Below are 16881 nucleotides of genomic sequence, written 5' to 3' on the forward strand. Positions count from 1 at the left end.
TGACCCTTATTTTTAAAAGTTTATAATTCTTTTTGTTTATAAAAATTTCATTAAAAAAATATCTTTTTGTTACTATAATACAAATAATTTAGATTTTTTTTTATTTTATATTAATATAAATTTTATTAACATTTATGAAGAACTTTGTGCCGGTTGGGAAGGTTTTAATATTACACTTACACGAGAAATCGCGCCAATGATAGGTTTAAACAGTATAATTACTGCTGCAAAAAATAGAAAAACGAAAATAATTGTTCTACCAGTATACCCCCCTGGAAAATGATATTTATAAGTTCCATTAATAATCGTAGCGATAAATAATATCATCATCGCTATCCCACCCAAGGCATGGCCGACTTTAATGTAAATGGGTCGTATTCGAGGGTAAAACCAACGAGTATTGTTTGCCAAAATTCCACCGGAAGCAATTACACACGCGATGACTATCGAACTTAGACCCAATTGACCATGGGTTGTTTGAAAATGACTTCGACCGATGTTATTTTTGTGAACTATAATTATTATTAATCCTATAAATACTAGGGTAAGGCCACAAGTATTTAAAATCCAATGAGTTGTTATTCTGTTGGCACGTGATAGTCGGTTTGTTAAATTGGCTTCTCCAGATATTACGAAAATGCCTTCATTTATTAACAAACCAGCCTGTAAATAATAAAATTCTTTCATGTATTTTTTATTCTTGCTTTCGAATCAATTATTTCAGTGATAGGATTTTTTATCATTTTTATTGGAATTACTAAATTATAAATAATGTATAAAATGAAAAATGAATTACTTTTTCAAGTTGTTTGTAAAAATAAAGCAATTTAATAACGTTTAAATTCAAACAATCTTCAAATGTGTTTTATCTCTTAAGAACCCACACAATTATTAAATAAAACCATCTTTGGCATTTTATTTTTCAACTAATCAAAGTGAAGAAATCATTTAACTTATTATGCAAGTTACCTACTCACTTAAGAAAGCATCTTCTTGAAGGCGGACAATTTATTAAAAACCATAAAGATTATTATTAATTAAAAATAAGAGTGTTAAGTAATTCTTCTTTTGTTCTATAAATTTAACTAAAATGACCCTTTAACATTTACTTACTCCAATTGCCATGCAAATTGGATGCCACGAGAAAAAGCTGTACGTGTCGCTGTAAACTGCAATGATGTAAATTACTGGTACAAGCAGAAATATGTGTGCTAAGATGGTAACTATTAAACTTATCGTTCTGGGATGAGAAGTCTTTCCTTCTTGGTCGTGCGTCATTTTTGTATTTACTTCAAGTAGTTGAGGCGTGAATCTTTATTGCTATTGTAATATTACCTGTAACAGAAAGAATGAAATGATTCATCCCAATAATTACATTATTCATTTATACAAAAAAAATTGTATTTAATTAAATGAAGTTGAATCATAATTTACATGTAAAATAATAATACTAATCAATTTTATTATCATATATCATATGTGATGTTAAAATATGAATATTTTTAAAATCCGTGTTTTATTTACTACTATTTATTTATAAAACTATTCTGTAATAAAATATGTGGACAATTTTACTTTATGAAAAACAATTAATTGCGTTATAAATTATTTCGACAATACTGAAAACAACAATAAACTTGACAAACATAATGATTGTCACCTACCTCAGAGACATTGATAAGTCGAACATAACTTACATTATTATTAGACATTTTATCAGAAATGTAAACATCACTCAAAAAGCTATAAAATTTAAGTATTTTATTTTTTTTATTCTATTCATTAATAATATTAATAACTTTATTTCATTAAAATGTTATACTTATTCACTAAAAAATCAGCTAATAGATAATTTTAACAAGACAAGCAATAAAAGATCAAGATAGAAATAAACCAACGAATCCATATCACTTTCTTTTTAGTAGTTGTCATCCAGACGAAAATAAAACATAAATGTAATGTATACAATTATTTGATAACTTTCTTTTTAATAAAAAACAATGGGCGTATGCTTACTGTTATATAAACAACCGCAATTATTATTATTTAAAAGTAATTCTGCAATTAAAATTCCACACTCATGACCTCGTTCAATTTCTTCAACATCTGAGAAAACACCATATATTTGTTTAACTTTATAAATCAATCAATTTATTCACTGGCAACAATAACCAAAAAAAATTTAATTATTAAGAAATAATTTTCTTATCTCAAATTTTGTTAAAGTTATCCAAGTATGATTGAGTTTGGTATGGAAATTGCAATGTTGATAGTCAAGAATGTGACAACTGACTAAAGATATGTGATTCGTATTGTGAATGTTTTTCTGCTGCTAAACATAAGCATAGCAGAAACTATACTTTGTATTAAGTAAGACCTGTTGAATACTGCTCATCATTATGCTACTGTACTTGACTTTATATTCTCAATACACTGTTCTTTTCTACTCTTCGTTGAAATTTATCGAAACCGGTGATCTTCGTACACACTACACGTTATTGTATGCTTGTTGTTGTGTTGTCAATAACAAGACTTAACCTTATTGTTAAGATTTTTATCTTATAAAGTTCGTTATTTAAAGTTGTACTGCTATTTGCAATAAGATTTATCAACTCTTTTGATGAAGTCAATTATAGCAATTTGTACAAAAAGATATTTTGCAAACAAAATATTTATAATTTCATTATATAATTCGATAATATAAATTAACCTGATTTTATATCAATTAAAAAAATTATGTATATTTCTAGGAAGAATGAACGATTCTTGTTATTGTCTCCTTTATTACGTTTATTATTACTTGTTATTTCTTTTTCTATACATCTGCTTTGTGTAGAAATCTAAATCATAATAAACACACGCTACGCATGCGCACATGTCTAGCGTAGTCATGGATACGAAACACAAAATAGTACTTTGCGTTTCCACAAGTGACGTAATGATTGTTAATGTTATTTTTTTATTGTACTTATGAATCTTATTGAATTATATTAATAATTAGAAAATGGTTATACAAGATCAAAAAGAAAATTATATCATTTTAACAGCAGCACACTTTTTTGGAGTCGGAAATGATTTATCGTTAGATTCTGAAAATAATAAAGCTTTGGAAAAATTTTTAAATGTTCCGAATTGCAGAGTACTTTGTATTCAAAGAAAATATACTGAGAACGATACTGAATTAAAATTCATTAGTGAAATAATACCTTCGAATGTAAACAAAGCTTTAATTTTTTTCAAGGTAATTTTGTTTCATTACATTCTATGTTCTTAATAAATTTAGAATAAAAATTAATTAAAATGAACTAATGAACATTTGAATTTCAGTTAAAATCGAGTTCAATTACTTCGGAAAATTTCGATGAATTAGTTCAAGTTACTTCAACGGCTGACAATTTAGGATCAACATTATTAGAATCATTGCGTCAAGTGTGGAAACCAGCCCTTGGACATGCGGGTATTACAATTACATCATTGCAAAAAATCGAACGAGATATATTGGGACAAAAATCATCAAGTTCTTTGATAAAAGAAAAGAATTACTGGGAAGAAAAATATACCCAAAGTACTAAATCGAATGAAAAAAAGAAAATTCGTAATATTATTGAATTATTAAATAATATTGACAAAGAGTTGGACGATGCAGCAAGATCGAAAGATGGGCTTTTGGGTATTGAAGATGTACTGGAAATCATTTCTGGATTTGTGGATGATATTTGGAAACTGGATAGTTATCTTTACTCTGAAGAAAGGATGAAAACACTTCTAGACATGATTGGAGATCAACTATCGATTCTTATCATCTCATTTCTTGAAAGACTACACTCAAAAGATTCAATTGTAAAAGAAGAATATCTTGCAAATGCTGCAACAATTTATGAAAAATGGGTTGTTCTCTGCGAAAGATTAACCCACTTATTTTGGCCTCATCAATCTCTGCATCCTTGGAAAGGAGCACCGTTCATTCCCAAAAAGTGTACTAAAATGGGCCAACGTTTGAGGTGAGACAATTTAATTGAATATTATTTTTTACTTACAATTAGCTCTATTACTTTTTTAATTATTCTACAGAGAGACATGGAATGTTCGTCTGCAGTATCGCCAATTAACCCGACTATTGACAGATGTTGAAAGGTCCAATTTGATTGATGAAAATTTATTGAACTCATTCAACGATTTAACTATAATTCTAGATGATGAAAAGGATATTGAATGGGAAAAGACAAAACGTGAATTTGAGGAAAATTTAATACCAGCTGAAGAACGAGTGACAGAAAAATTAAAAAATCAATTACTAAATGTTGATAATCCAATAGCACTAGTTGGTGAATTACAACGATATACAGAGCTTATAAAACGAAAAAATATTAAAGAAGGTCTCTATAGTGAACGCCATACACTTTTAACTGCTGTTGATGATATTATAGAAACCTATCAATCTGGATCTGATGCTGACAAATTGCTGGATTTTCCACAAATCCTTCAACAAATCCAGGCTGCAATTTTAGCAGAGAAGAAGTTGAATATTCTTGAAAAATTGTTAAAAGAATTACTTGATGATCTTCCAGGATATAAGGATGCTATTGAAAAAGTTCATACGGCTTCCAAGGAGATAGAATCAAGAAGACAAAATCTTGTAGACTCTTGGATAAAAAATGTTCAGGATTCTATCGCTCAAAAAGAATTGGTTTTAGGAACAAATAATTCAGTTGTAGAATTGATTGGAACGAGTATGATGAAAGTCAATTATGATCCAAGACTTGTAATAATTAACAAAGAAGCTAGAGCATTAGCTGGCCAAGGTATTGAACTTCCAAGAGAAATTAAAAGTCTTGTAGAACGTGCTAGCGTTTTAGCAGGACGAGCTCGTGAACTTCAGAAAATTGCTAACTTTCATAATACTATCGGTGATAGAATGATTCCATCTCAACGTCCATTAATGCTTTCAACTGCTATGGAATTTGCTAGAGCAGTTCAGGAACAATCTGGAGTAGTTTGGTCGGATCTTTATGCTATTGATAGTTATATTAATCGATTAAAAAAACACGTAAGTATTATATATCTTTTTAGATTTTAATTTTAGAGCTCGAACTATTTATGAAAATATTTTCATTAATTTCAGACAGAGAAGTTTGCTAGACAAAATGCCGAATTAGTAGCGAAACATGTTTATATCCATGACTTAGTAGCGAATTTACTTAAAGGAGAAATTGTGAATTTAATCAGCAGCCAAGGTATTTGGAAAGATACTTTAAGATCGATGAGAAATGTAGTTGATCAAGTGGAAACGACGTATGGAAATACTAAAGCTTGGAAACTTCATTGGGATCGGCAATTACTTAAAGTTCTTGATGTTTCATACAGGTAAGACTAATGGTAATAAGTTAAATAAATTGAACAAATATTACTTCTTTTTGTAATTGATTTATTTGTTAAAAATTATAGAGCAGCATTGCCGTATTTAGTCAAAAGATTGCCGGAAATCCATGTAGAGCTTATATTTCGTGACAATCGACTGCAATGGCGCCCAACACTAGAAGAAATAAGAGCTAAAATTTATTCAGCAGTTCGACGTTTTCTATCGATTCCAATGAATTTCCGCGGTGTCGGTGATCCGGCTGATGCTAAATTCGATTTAATAGTAAAAAAAAATGCACATTTATTCGGTGGAGTTTATAAAGAAGTTGAGGTGGCATTGAGTTCTCTCGAGAAAGTAAAAAGTAAGTGGTCTGTCTTAGCTGAACCAGCTAACATTGAAATCGTTGAACGATTAAAAGGAAAATCGCCTCAAGAATGGGAAAAAGCTTTCAAAAATACAAAACAATGGGCTCAACAAATAGGAAAGTTGAGTGGAAGTGAGATAAAACTGTGGTGCTTGGTAGTTGATACTCAAACAACCAGAAATGATTTAGAATCAGCATCAAGAAAATATTGGGATCGTTTATCAATAGATTTACGTGGAGAAGCTTCCTCCAGGCTTATGGTAATAGTTGACTTTTTATCAGCCGCTGCTAAAGAGCTTGATTCAAGGCCAAAAAATGTTGATGAAGTTGGATCGGCTTACGAAGCACATGAAAGAATAGAAAAGGAATCGCCAAAAATTAATGAAGAACTTGTCGCTGTTTCTGGTTTGGCCAAAGTGATGGCTGCTTGGACTAGAGAGAAATTAGATGGACTTTCTGGAGCTCATGCAGGATGGGAAAGTCTCCAAGAACGTCTAGAGCGTCACAAAATAATGGTAGCTCGTCAACTAGAAGATGCAAAAATAAATTTACAACACCGAGCTGTCGCTTTAAATGATGAAAGAGAACGCTGGGAAGCTCGTTGGTCATCCAAACCTGATACAATAACTTTAGAGTGGGTTGTGTCTATGCGAGAACGATGGACAAATCTTCAAGAACAAAAAGATACACTTATTTCTGATTGTCAACGAGTTAAAGTTGACATTGAACATATTGTTACTGAAGATTCAGAAACATTGAAACGTCTGGAGATGGAATTAGATATCGAAGAGTCAAATTGTCGATTCCAAGATGAATTTTTAAAAGAATTAGAAGGACAGTTAAGTGAAGAATGGTTTATAGTACGAAAACGTCTTTTTAGATTTTACGATTGGTTGGATTCTTGGCAAGAAAGAATAAAAAGTCAACACAAAAACTCAGACACTTTGAAAGACGTTCAGATTACAAATACATATATTGGTAAAAAAATTGCAGAAATTAGAAAAAATATTGAATTATTACAATTTTTGAAAGGTGATGAATTAGCAGAAGAACATTGGAATGAACTTGGTGGTATAATTGGATTAACTAAAGATCACAAGCAATTGGTTTTCGGCGATTTATTACTTTGTGCTCCAAAAATTGTTGAAAATATTGATAAAGTCAAGGAAATAAGCAAAAGAGCAATTGCTGAAAGTGGAATTCGTCAAGCAATTATTGAATTAGAAGCTTGGGAAAATTCTACATTTTTACAGTTAAAGGAATTTAATGATAGTAAAAAGAATAAAATTATGTTAATTGAAGAATATGGGCAAGTATTATCTAGAATGGGTGAGTAAACTTTTTTTCATTTTTTATTATTTTAAAATTGATAATTCATAAAATTCGTAATTACTAATTGTTAATTATATTTTTTAGGAGAACTAAGGCTGTTGTTAGAGGGAGCTAAAGGTGCTACAGGGTATGATAGATTTGCTGCTCGAGCTGGGCGATGTGAATCTGCATTATCTGAACTTGAAGAAAGAATCAAACTGTTAGGAATGATACAGAGAAAGTGGGTGTATTTAGAACCAATTTATTGCGGTGGTGCTGCACCTAATGATAATGGTAAATGGTCTCGGGCTGATAAAGAATTTAGATATCTTATGGCTGAGGTTGCCAAAGATTCGAGGATTTTATCGCTAAGACGAATTGGATTTTCTGTGTTACATAATTTAAAAGATTCACTTGATCGATGTCAAAAAAGTTTAGACGACTTTCTTGAAGAAAAACGTTTAGCATATCCGAGGTTATATTTTTTGAACGACGAAGATTTGTTGGAATTAATAGCTGGTACTGAAATGGGTTTGAAAAATCATCTTCCAAAACTTTACCATGGTATTGGATCAATTCAACAAGAAGATGGACTACTTAAGTCAGTAATATCTCCTGAAGGAGAAGTTTTAAATTTCGTTTCACCAGTAAATATTTTGGATCCATTACCAGTGTGGTTAAAAAATTTAGAAGAAATGATAAAAACAACACTATCTCAAAATTTACAGCAATGTCTTGATCAAAAAAATCCTGATCTTTCGATTTATCCACTGCAGATTTTACTTCTATATGAGCGAATTATTTTTACAGAACGATGTGAAGTAGCTTTGCACGGCAGTCGAAGTGACTTGAAGAATTTACTAATTCAATTGGAAAACAAAAAAATGAAATACAGAGATATGGAAGATTCAAGTGATAGTTTATTAGCTTTGAAAGCACGAGGCTTACTTCTAGATACTGTTCATCATTTGAATATAGTGAGAGACTTGATAAAAGCTTTAGAAGTTCATGGAAACACATCGTGGACTTGGAATTGCCAATTAAAATGCTACAGATCTAATCAAGGTCCAATTATTAAATGTGTTGGTGCAGAATTTCATTACGGATTTGAATATCAAGGAACAGCTATTGGTTTAGTAAGAACTTCTTTAACTGAAAAATGTTTTCTTGCTCTAACACAAGCTATGAAACTTGGTCTTGGCGGTAGTCCTACTGGACCAGCAGGTACTGGAAAAACTGAAAGTGTAAAAGCTCTGGCATCTATACTTGGTCGTTTAGTACTTGTTTTCAATTGTGATGAAGGAATGGATGCAACAAGTATGCAAAGAATTCTTAGTGGTTTGGCGCAAGTAGGAGCATGGGGTTGTTTTGATGAATTTAATAGACTTGAAGAAAAAACTTTGAGTGCTGTAGCCATGCTTATACGACCTTTACAGCAAGCATTACGTGATAATTTAGCACATGTTCAAATTAATGGTGAAAATATTCGATTAAATCCCCATTGTTGTATTTTTATTACTATGAATCCAGCTGGAGATGATTATGGAAGTAGAAATAAATTACCTGATTCGCTTGCTAGGTTATTTAGGCCTATAGCTATGGCACATCCTGACAGATATGATATCGCTAAAGCACTTTTAGAATGTGAAGGATTTTTAGATGCTGCTACTTTAGCTAATCAACTTATTGAAACATTAGATATTTGTGATAAATTATTATCAAAACAGTCACATTATGATTGGGGTTTAAGAGCTCTTAGGTCAATTTTAGATACTATTTCATCAGTATCAAATGTTTCAAAACTAGAAAAAGAAAATACTATTATTTTACAAGCAATACAATCTTCTCTTCTGTCAAAACTAACCAAGGAAGATACAGAAAAATTTAATGGACTTCTCAAAGACATTTTTCCGAATGTCACTTCAGGTGATTTAACCGATAAACAGGAATTGAGAAAAGTACTGATTGAAATTACAGAATCAAAGAATCTTAAAGAAGATATTATTTATCGATGTGAGCAACTTTACGATCAGTTAAAGAGCCGAACGGGTGTCGCAATAGTTGGACCACCAGGAGCTGGTAAAAGTCTTATAAGGAAAGTTCTTTTGGAAGCTCTAACAAAAATGGGAAATAATATAAAAGAAGCTTCTGTATTTTCTGGGGCTGTTCTTAAATCACAATTATTAGGATTTGTTGATTTACGCACACGTGAATGGAAAGAAGGTTTAATATCTTCAATTCTTAGCTCCGTTGATTGGGAAAAACCACTTTGGATTGTATTAAATGGTGATGTGGAACCGAGTTGGGTAGAGGCGTTGAATTCAGCTCTTGATGATAATCGATTATTAACTTTACCGAATGGAATTGGTGTGAAACTTGGTCCTCAAGTACGATTCATATTTGAAACTCATGAATTAGCAAGAGCTAGTCCTGCAACAGTTTCGAGATTAGGTGTTGTTTATTTAGGAACATCATCTATTTCTCATTTACTTAACTGTTTGCCTGCAAATATAGTTGACTCTTTTCCAATTACAGTTAAATCAATTTTTGATAATCAATTACCAAGAATAATAGATCAGTTTTTAAAGATGAGAAAAAATATATCTATATCTCATTTAATCACGACTCTCTTACCACATTTTCCCAATACTTCTTCACTTAATTCAATGACTTATGCGTTATTAATGACATTATGTTTCCAAATCCCACACACTGAAAACCAACAAAAATTAGCAACATTTATTTATCAAACTTTAGATTGCTGGTGTCCAGACTTACATAAGCCATTGGATATTTTTTACAATGAAGAGATTGATCGTTTTGAACCATTTCAAGATGATAATTCCACTATTCAAACTCAAAGTGGACCTATTTTAATTACAAATATATTAAGAAGAGGCATAATAACAATTCTACCTTGGATTAAATCTGGACAACCGATTTTATTACGAGCATCTGCAGGAAGTGGAAAAAGTAGTCTTATTTCTGCAATTCTTCATCATTTAAAAGATGATATGGAAAGTTTGAATGTTGTTTATGCCTCATCTGTCTTTGGAACTCAAGATTTAATTAACCGTCTCAAAAAACTGTGTATTAAAGTAGAATCATCAGGTATTGGTAGGATATACAGACCAAAAAGTGGATCGAAAATAATTTTAGTTGTAGAAGATGTGCATCTTGCTTCTAAATCCCTTCAAGAATTACTGCGACAAATTATTGAGGAAAATGGATTTCATGAGGACGATCTAGTATTTGCAACTATATCAGTATCTTTACTGCTAACAGCCGATGAATTGACAGAACTTCATCCTCGACTAAGCTCTCTTCTTGCAACACATCATATTCATCCTCCAACTGCGAATAATATAAAAGCTATCACCATAATTCACCTACAAGAAGTTTTAAAAGTTTATTCCTACAATCAAATTGCTGATATGGAATCATGGACTGATCATTTAGCATCTGTAATGCAAGAATCGCTTGTCGCAGCTTCTTCAGCGAATAGAAGTTTTACTTGGAATGTAAAAGACTTAAGTTTGTGGGCCAATAATTTAATGAAATACCCTATTGCTGATAATCGCGAAATATTTTTAAAATACGTCTTTAACATTGGAAAACTATTATTCTATCCAAAGTTGACAATAAAAGCTCAATCACATTGGAGTAAATTTTTAATATTGAAATATCCGGATATAAATAAATCTGATAATATTTACGTTTGGCAAAGCGGCAATTCATCTTTAACGCCATTAGTATCCGAAAGTTGGAAGGAAGAGGTAAACAAAGTAGTTGAAAAATTTATCCGAGAAGGAGAACAAATAGAAAAAACTGTTTATCCTCATTTGTATAAATTAATCAGCAATTTAAGTTGGGCATTCGGATGTGGATACCGAGGTATAATTCTCGGTGGACGTCCAGGAGCAGGAAGAAGATCATCAGTGCGTTTAGTCGCCTCTTTTGCATCGTTAAAACTAATAAACTTTGGACCAGGACGTGGAAAAGCTTCGATAAAAAGTGCTATACAATCAGCTGGAATTGACGGAGAACCAACACTATTACTTCTTGAAGAACATCATATGCGAGAGAATGATTTAGTGAATTTAGCAGGTGCTATTGTATCACGTGGAGAAATTCCTGGTCTTCTTAGTCCAGAAGAACTTGATGGTCTGATAGCACCTCTAACAGACTTAGCACGAAAACAAGATTTCTTTGAACCTTTAGATCAATTTTTCTACCACCGTCTTAGAAGTTTATTATATATTGTAGTGATTTTAGATTCTACAGAAGTATTTAACAATGAGATAAAACAATCTGACCTTTTAAAAAACAGTCTTCTAATTTCTGATATGCCAGGAAATGAATGGTGGACTATGGAATCAAGCTTGAATAACACAGCGACTGTAATTTTAAACAAGAGTGGAAATGAATCTCCAGAAGCTTTTGCACCAGTTTTAAAATATCTCATCGAGGCTCATATTCAAGCTTTGCCTCATGAAAATTCACCGGCACGTTTTATTACGCTTCTTCGAACATGGCGTGAATTAAGAGAGATGTGGATACAAAATATTGAATCTCAAATGGCAACATTAGAAGCTGGAGTAGATAAATTAAGAGAAGCAGGTAACAAAGTGGCTAAATTAGAAAATGAAGTATCAGAACAACGTAAGCAATTAGAAGTTGAAAGAAATCTTGCTAATGCAGCTTTAGAACAAATAACAGCAACAATGCGTGGTGCTACAGGTCAGAGAGGAGAAATGACTACACTAAAAGCAGATACAGAGCGTGAAAGTATTGAACTAGGAAAAAGGAAAGAAATGATCGAGGAAGAATTATCAAAGGTTACACCACTGGTAGAAGCAGCGGCTCAAGCTGTTGCTGGAATTAATTCCGATGCTTTATCAGAGGTGAGATCACTTAGAGCACCACCTACTGCTGTTCGAGATATTTTAGAAGGCGTATTAAGACTCATGGGTATTAAAGATACCTCTTGGAACAGTATGAAAACATTCTTAGCTAAAAGAGGTATTAAAGATGAAATCAGAAATTGGGATGCAAGAAGAAGTACTCCAGCAAGCTTAGAAGCGGTGGCGAAATTAGTTAAAGAACGTTCTGAGTCTTTTGAAGAAAAGACCGCACGAAGAGCTTCAATCGCAGCGGCTCCATTAGCTTCTTGGGTTTTAGCTAATCTTCAATATGGTCAAATAGTTCAGCAGGTTGCACCATTAGAACGAGAACAGAGAATGTTGGCAGATAAATTGGCAATGGCAGAAGCTCAGATAGGAAAACTTGCCGAAGGACTTAATTCTGTAGAGTCCAAAGTTAAACAATTACAAAAAGAACTTGCGGAACGTTCACAAGGAGCAGCTGCACTTCAATTACGTTCAGAAGCAACTCAAGCTAGTTTACAAATGGCTCGGAAGTTGTTAGACAAACTTGATGTAGAATATGAAGACTGGCAAAAACAACTAGAAAATTTGAAAGATCGAAAAATGCGATTAGATTTAGAAGCTGCTGAAGCTGCAAAGTTTTTGATTTATCCAAGTTTAGAAATTGATGATATGAAAAAAAAATCAACGATTGAATTGTTAACAACTGAACGAGAACGGCTTAGTTGGCGAGCTCAAAGTTTGCCGGAAGATACTGGAAGTCTTATTGGAGCTATATGTGCTTTACGAAGTCCATTAGTATGTTTCTTTATCGATCCTTCAGGAGTAGCAGTTACTTGGCTTAAAGCCAATTTGGAAAACCAACTCGAAGTTACAAAACCTGAAGACCACAAATTTCTAACTGTGCTTGAACTTGCTGTTCGTTTTGGAAAATCACTTTTAATTGAAGAAATCGTTCAATTCCCGTCAATTATTTTACCACTTCTCCGGAAACAACCTCTACGAGTTGGTGATCGTGTTTTACCAATTCAACAAGGCTTCAAATTGTATTTAGCCACGAGAAAGGATAATATGGAGACAATTCCTAGCGAGGCAGATGCTGTATTACTAAAAATTACATTAGGTAATGATAAAAATAGTTTAGCTGAAAGATTTATTCAAAAAGCATTGTCTCAGGATAATCCGGAGCTAGAGAAAGAACGCAGAGAAGCTTTAGAACGTGAAGAAAAATTATCTGGTGAACGAGATGCAGCGAGACTTGATTTACTCGCTCAATTAGCTTCTGCGAGAGGTCAAGATTTACTTCAAGAGCCAAATATTAATTCAGCACAAGAAGGACATTCTTCAACATTATTAACATCGTTAGAAGCAACTCAAGCTAAAGCTAAAGAAATTGCTCAGATTCTAGAAACAAGTCGGCAGTCTAGAGAAAATGTGTCTAAACGAGAAAAGGAGTATGAAAAATCGGCTAAATTTGCCGCCAATTTATTTCAAACTATTAAATCATTGGTTACTCTCAGTCCACTTTATGTCTTTTCCATCGACGCTTTTACGGATATTTATTTGGAAGCTGAATTGTTTAGACATCAGTTATCGAATGTTGAAAAAAATATTGCAGAATCACAAATTGAGAAAAAGTAAAATTTATTTATTATTTATTCAGATAACTTAAAGTTGAAATAGTATTGAAATATGTTGTATTTATTTTTAGATTGGTTTCATTGACGCTTGATTATTGCATGAAAGCAGCTCTACGGAAACATCGACTGCCACTAGCCCTTTATCTCACTTTAACTCTTTATCCTGTGCCAGATATTGAGCGTAATTTATTGCTACAAAACAACACTGATTTAACGACGGAAAAATCTGAAAATACAGATAATAGTAGATTTATTATGCCAGATTGGATTCCTGAAGAAAGAAAAATATCAGTTAAAATGTTGGCAACAGCTATCCCTCAAGTAAGTATTTATTCATTAGTAATATTAAACCAAAAATTCAATATTCCATTTTTAACAACATTTTAAAATATTTAGATTGGATCGAAATTAACATCTGAGTGGGTTGATGACTTGAAAATTATTTATAAAGACCAATCGTTATCATCACTGCAGAAAGTTTTAATAATTCAAGCACTTAGACCTGATTACTTTCATTCTGCTTTAACTAAATTCGTAAGGGACCAATTAGGAGTGAAAAAATTATCACCCGACAGTTGGACATTGGAGTCATTAATAGAAAGTAATAAAAATCGCCCAGTTTTATTTTTATTATCGCCGGGAGCAGATCCTGGGCCGGAAATTAATGCTCTGGCATTGAGGCTGGGAATCCCAGGACACTTTGTAGAAATTTCTTTAGGTCAAGATCGAGTTGAACAAGCTGAGATAGCGCTTGATAATGCTTGCAAGTATGTAGGAGTATCATCAAACACTCATAGAGAATAGATATTTAAATTTAAAATTTTAAATAAGTACATAACTTAACGATTTTTAAATTTTTCATACAGAAATGGTGATTGGGTACTGCTAAGTAATTTACAATTGGCGTTGAATTGGTTACCGAGGTTGGAAAGTATTCTAAGAAGCCCTCAGTGTAATCAAAATAAAAATCCAGCCACAAGAATTTGGCTGACCACTGAGGAATGTAATAAATTTTACTCGGGGCTAGCTGGTATTTGTTTGAAAATGGCTTACGAGCCACCCGAAGGAGTTAAAAGGAATCTCAAAAAATCTTTAAGACAATTAAGAAATTATCGGTCACAGTCGAAAAGTTCTGAAAGTACTTTTGTTCTTGCCTGGCTTCATGCTATTCTTCAAGAACGTAGAAGGTATTGTATAAAATTTTTTAAAAATTTTCAATAAATTCGAACATAAAGAATTAAATCAATTCAAATAAGATGAGATACTGGGCCGAATATTTTACATAATAAATTCTTAAGCTTGAATAATATTTAAAAATGACCATATCATTCATCATTTTAAATATTCTCATCAGATGCGTGTTTACTTTTTTGTGATAAATATTAAAAATATTGTACATTATTGTTTTGAGCTAAGGAAAATATTTTTTTCCATGTAAAGAAAAGATAATTTTCCTTGTCTCGAATGTCTATGAATTTGTAGGTAACTTATATTCCAGTATTCTACTTTGGGTTGGCTTTTCTTCATTTATTTACGTTAATTAGAACTCAATATTAATAATATATTCGTGTATTTAAGATTTATTCCACACGGTTGGATAAGATCTTATGAGTGGAATGAAGCTGACTTAGAAGCAGCCCGTGAACTAGTTATAAATTACGCTCTGAAGTTTAACCCCGAAGGTCGCTTAGATTGGGAAGAAGGTCAGGGGTTACTTGATGTTGCTATTTATGGTGGTCGACTTCAAGATAGGTATGATATGAGGGTTTTGAAGGCATTGATTCAAGATATTTGGTCCGAAGAAGTATTCCAAGGACGTAAAAAATTGGGAAAAATAATAAGCGTACCAGAAATGAATAAAAAAGAACATTTAAAGATGATTGAACAGTTACCTGATGATGAACCACCTTTAGAATTCTTTGGACTACCAGCTAATGCTTTAAGAGCATGGGAAAGGTCTGCAGCTGAGACAACGATGAATGCTCTTGAAGGTATAGTGTTATATAATGATTGTTTAATTTACATGAAATTAAAAATAAATAAATATATTTTCAGAAATATTCAGTAAATCTAGAAAAAATATTAATCAAGGACAAATGAAAAATCAAAAAGATAAAGCACAAAAGCATATTATTCATTACTTGAAGCAGCAAAATTTACAATCATATTTAATGAAGAATATTGAACGTAAAAGTTCTACTTCTGTTGGACAATTTTTTAACGATGAAGTACACCTATTTGAACAATTAATTTCAATCATTATAAATGATATTGAAAAAGGCCAAATTTATAATTCAAAGGTAAGTTTAATTAAAAATCAATGATAAATGATTGAAAATAAGACGAGTAATCCTAAATATTCAATTTTTACGAGAAAGGAATGTAGCTTGAATAATCAATTTAATAAATTAAATATACTTACGATCGCTGAATAGTGATTTATTCTAAAACTAAACAAAAGCTTTGGGAAAGATATTTAGTTAACTCTTTCAGTCCTCGAGTCAATATTGAACTGGATTTTTTCAACACGAAATATACTGCGCATTTTCACAAGTCATTTCAAATAAAGTCAAGCTTCAACGTTTGATTATTCTAAATATTCAGGATTACTTGCTTATTAAGACTTTTTCTTCAGTACATAATTACAAAATGAAATTACTTTAGACACCAGGCGATTGGCTGAAATATTGGCCATCAGGATCAAGAGAACTTATCACATTTATGAACGAATTAAAATCAAAAAGTAAATTTTTATCATCAGTCGATTTTAATTTCAAATCTGAACAAACTATCAATCTTGCATATTTATCGAGGCCACGAGCGTTTTTAGCTGCATTGAAACAACACACAGCTCGAGAAATGAATAATCCATTACATGAGCTGAATCTTAAAACATATTGGATTGAAAGTAATGAGGATGTGAAAGGTGACAAAGAAATACGAGTATCAATAATTATTAGTGGACTGCTAATATCTGGAGCTAAAATTAAGAATGGTTCTTTACATGAATTAAGTTCTAACTCTCCTTCAGTTACATCGGCTCCACAGTGTAAAATCGCCTTTGTATATCAACAGATTTCAGAAAATTATAATAATGATAATGAGAACTTTATCGACATTCCTCTGTATGACGATTCTAAAAGAAATCGATTAATTTGTACATTGGCTGTTGGTTGTTCTAGAGATAGTCGAAATGATTGGTTAAAACGTGGTGTAATTATTTATTTAGGAATTAATAATTAATTTTCATGAGAGTTTTATTAATTGATTTTCGAGTTTTAATTTATTCAGTAATGATGATGGAAGATTTCAATATAATAT

General features: G+C 31.8%; 2 protein-coding genes across 4 annotated transcripts; one reads left to right on the forward strand and one right to left on the reverse strand.

Moving 5' to 3' along the window:
* Nucleotides 1–8: 8 nt before the first annotated feature.
* LOC118068795 (cytochrome b561 domain-containing protein 2-like) lies at nucleotides 9–16039 on the reverse strand. Of its 3 annotated transcripts, none has more exons than XM_035086471.1 (3): nucleotides 15983–16039; nucleotides 1114–1335; nucleotides 9–663 (listed from the first exon to the last, which is right to left on the reverse strand). In XM_035086471.1, the coding sequence occupies exons 2-3, from the start codon at nucleotides 1276–1278 to the stop codon at nucleotides 133–135; spliced, it is 696 nt and encodes a 231-aa protein (XP_034942362.1). In that variant the 5' UTR covers nucleotides 1279–1335; nucleotides 15983–16039; the 3' UTR covers nucleotides 9–132. The 3 variants fall into 3 exon arrangements, with proteins under 3 accessions (XP_034942362.1, XP_034942360.1, XP_034942361.1); XM_035086469.1 differs by lacking the exon at nucleotides 15983–16039 and adding an exon at nucleotides 2017–2545; XM_035086470.1 differs by lacking the exon at nucleotides 15983–16039 and adding an exon at nucleotides 1665–1808.
* Nucleotides 3005–16859, forward strand: btv (beethoven). The gene is made up of 12 exons (XM_035086455.1): nucleotides 3005–3241; nucleotides 3328–4001; nucleotides 4072–5051; nucleotides 5127–5364; nucleotides 5446–7052; nucleotides 7140–13557; nucleotides 13632–13881; nucleotides 13957–14327; nucleotides 14427–14747; nucleotides 15139–15551; nucleotides 15616–15860; nucleotides 16225–16859. Exons 1-12 carry the CDS (start codon nucleotides 3005–3007, stop codon nucleotides 16801–16803), a joined length of 12333 nt encoding a protein of 4110 aa, XP_034942346.1. The 3' UTR covers nucleotides 16804–16859.
* The last annotated feature ends 22 nt before the right edge of the window (nucleotides 16860–16881 follow it).

The sequence above is a fragment of the Chelonus insularis genome, unplaced genomic scaffold (assembly GCF_013357705.1).
Source record: "Chelonus insularis isolate UGA/USDA-ARS -01 unplaced genomic scaffold, ASM1335770v1 contig_401_pilon, whole genome shotgun sequence".
Classification (NCBI taxonomy): Eukaryota; Metazoa; Arthropoda; class Insecta; order Hymenoptera; family Braconidae; genus Chelonus; species Chelonus insularis.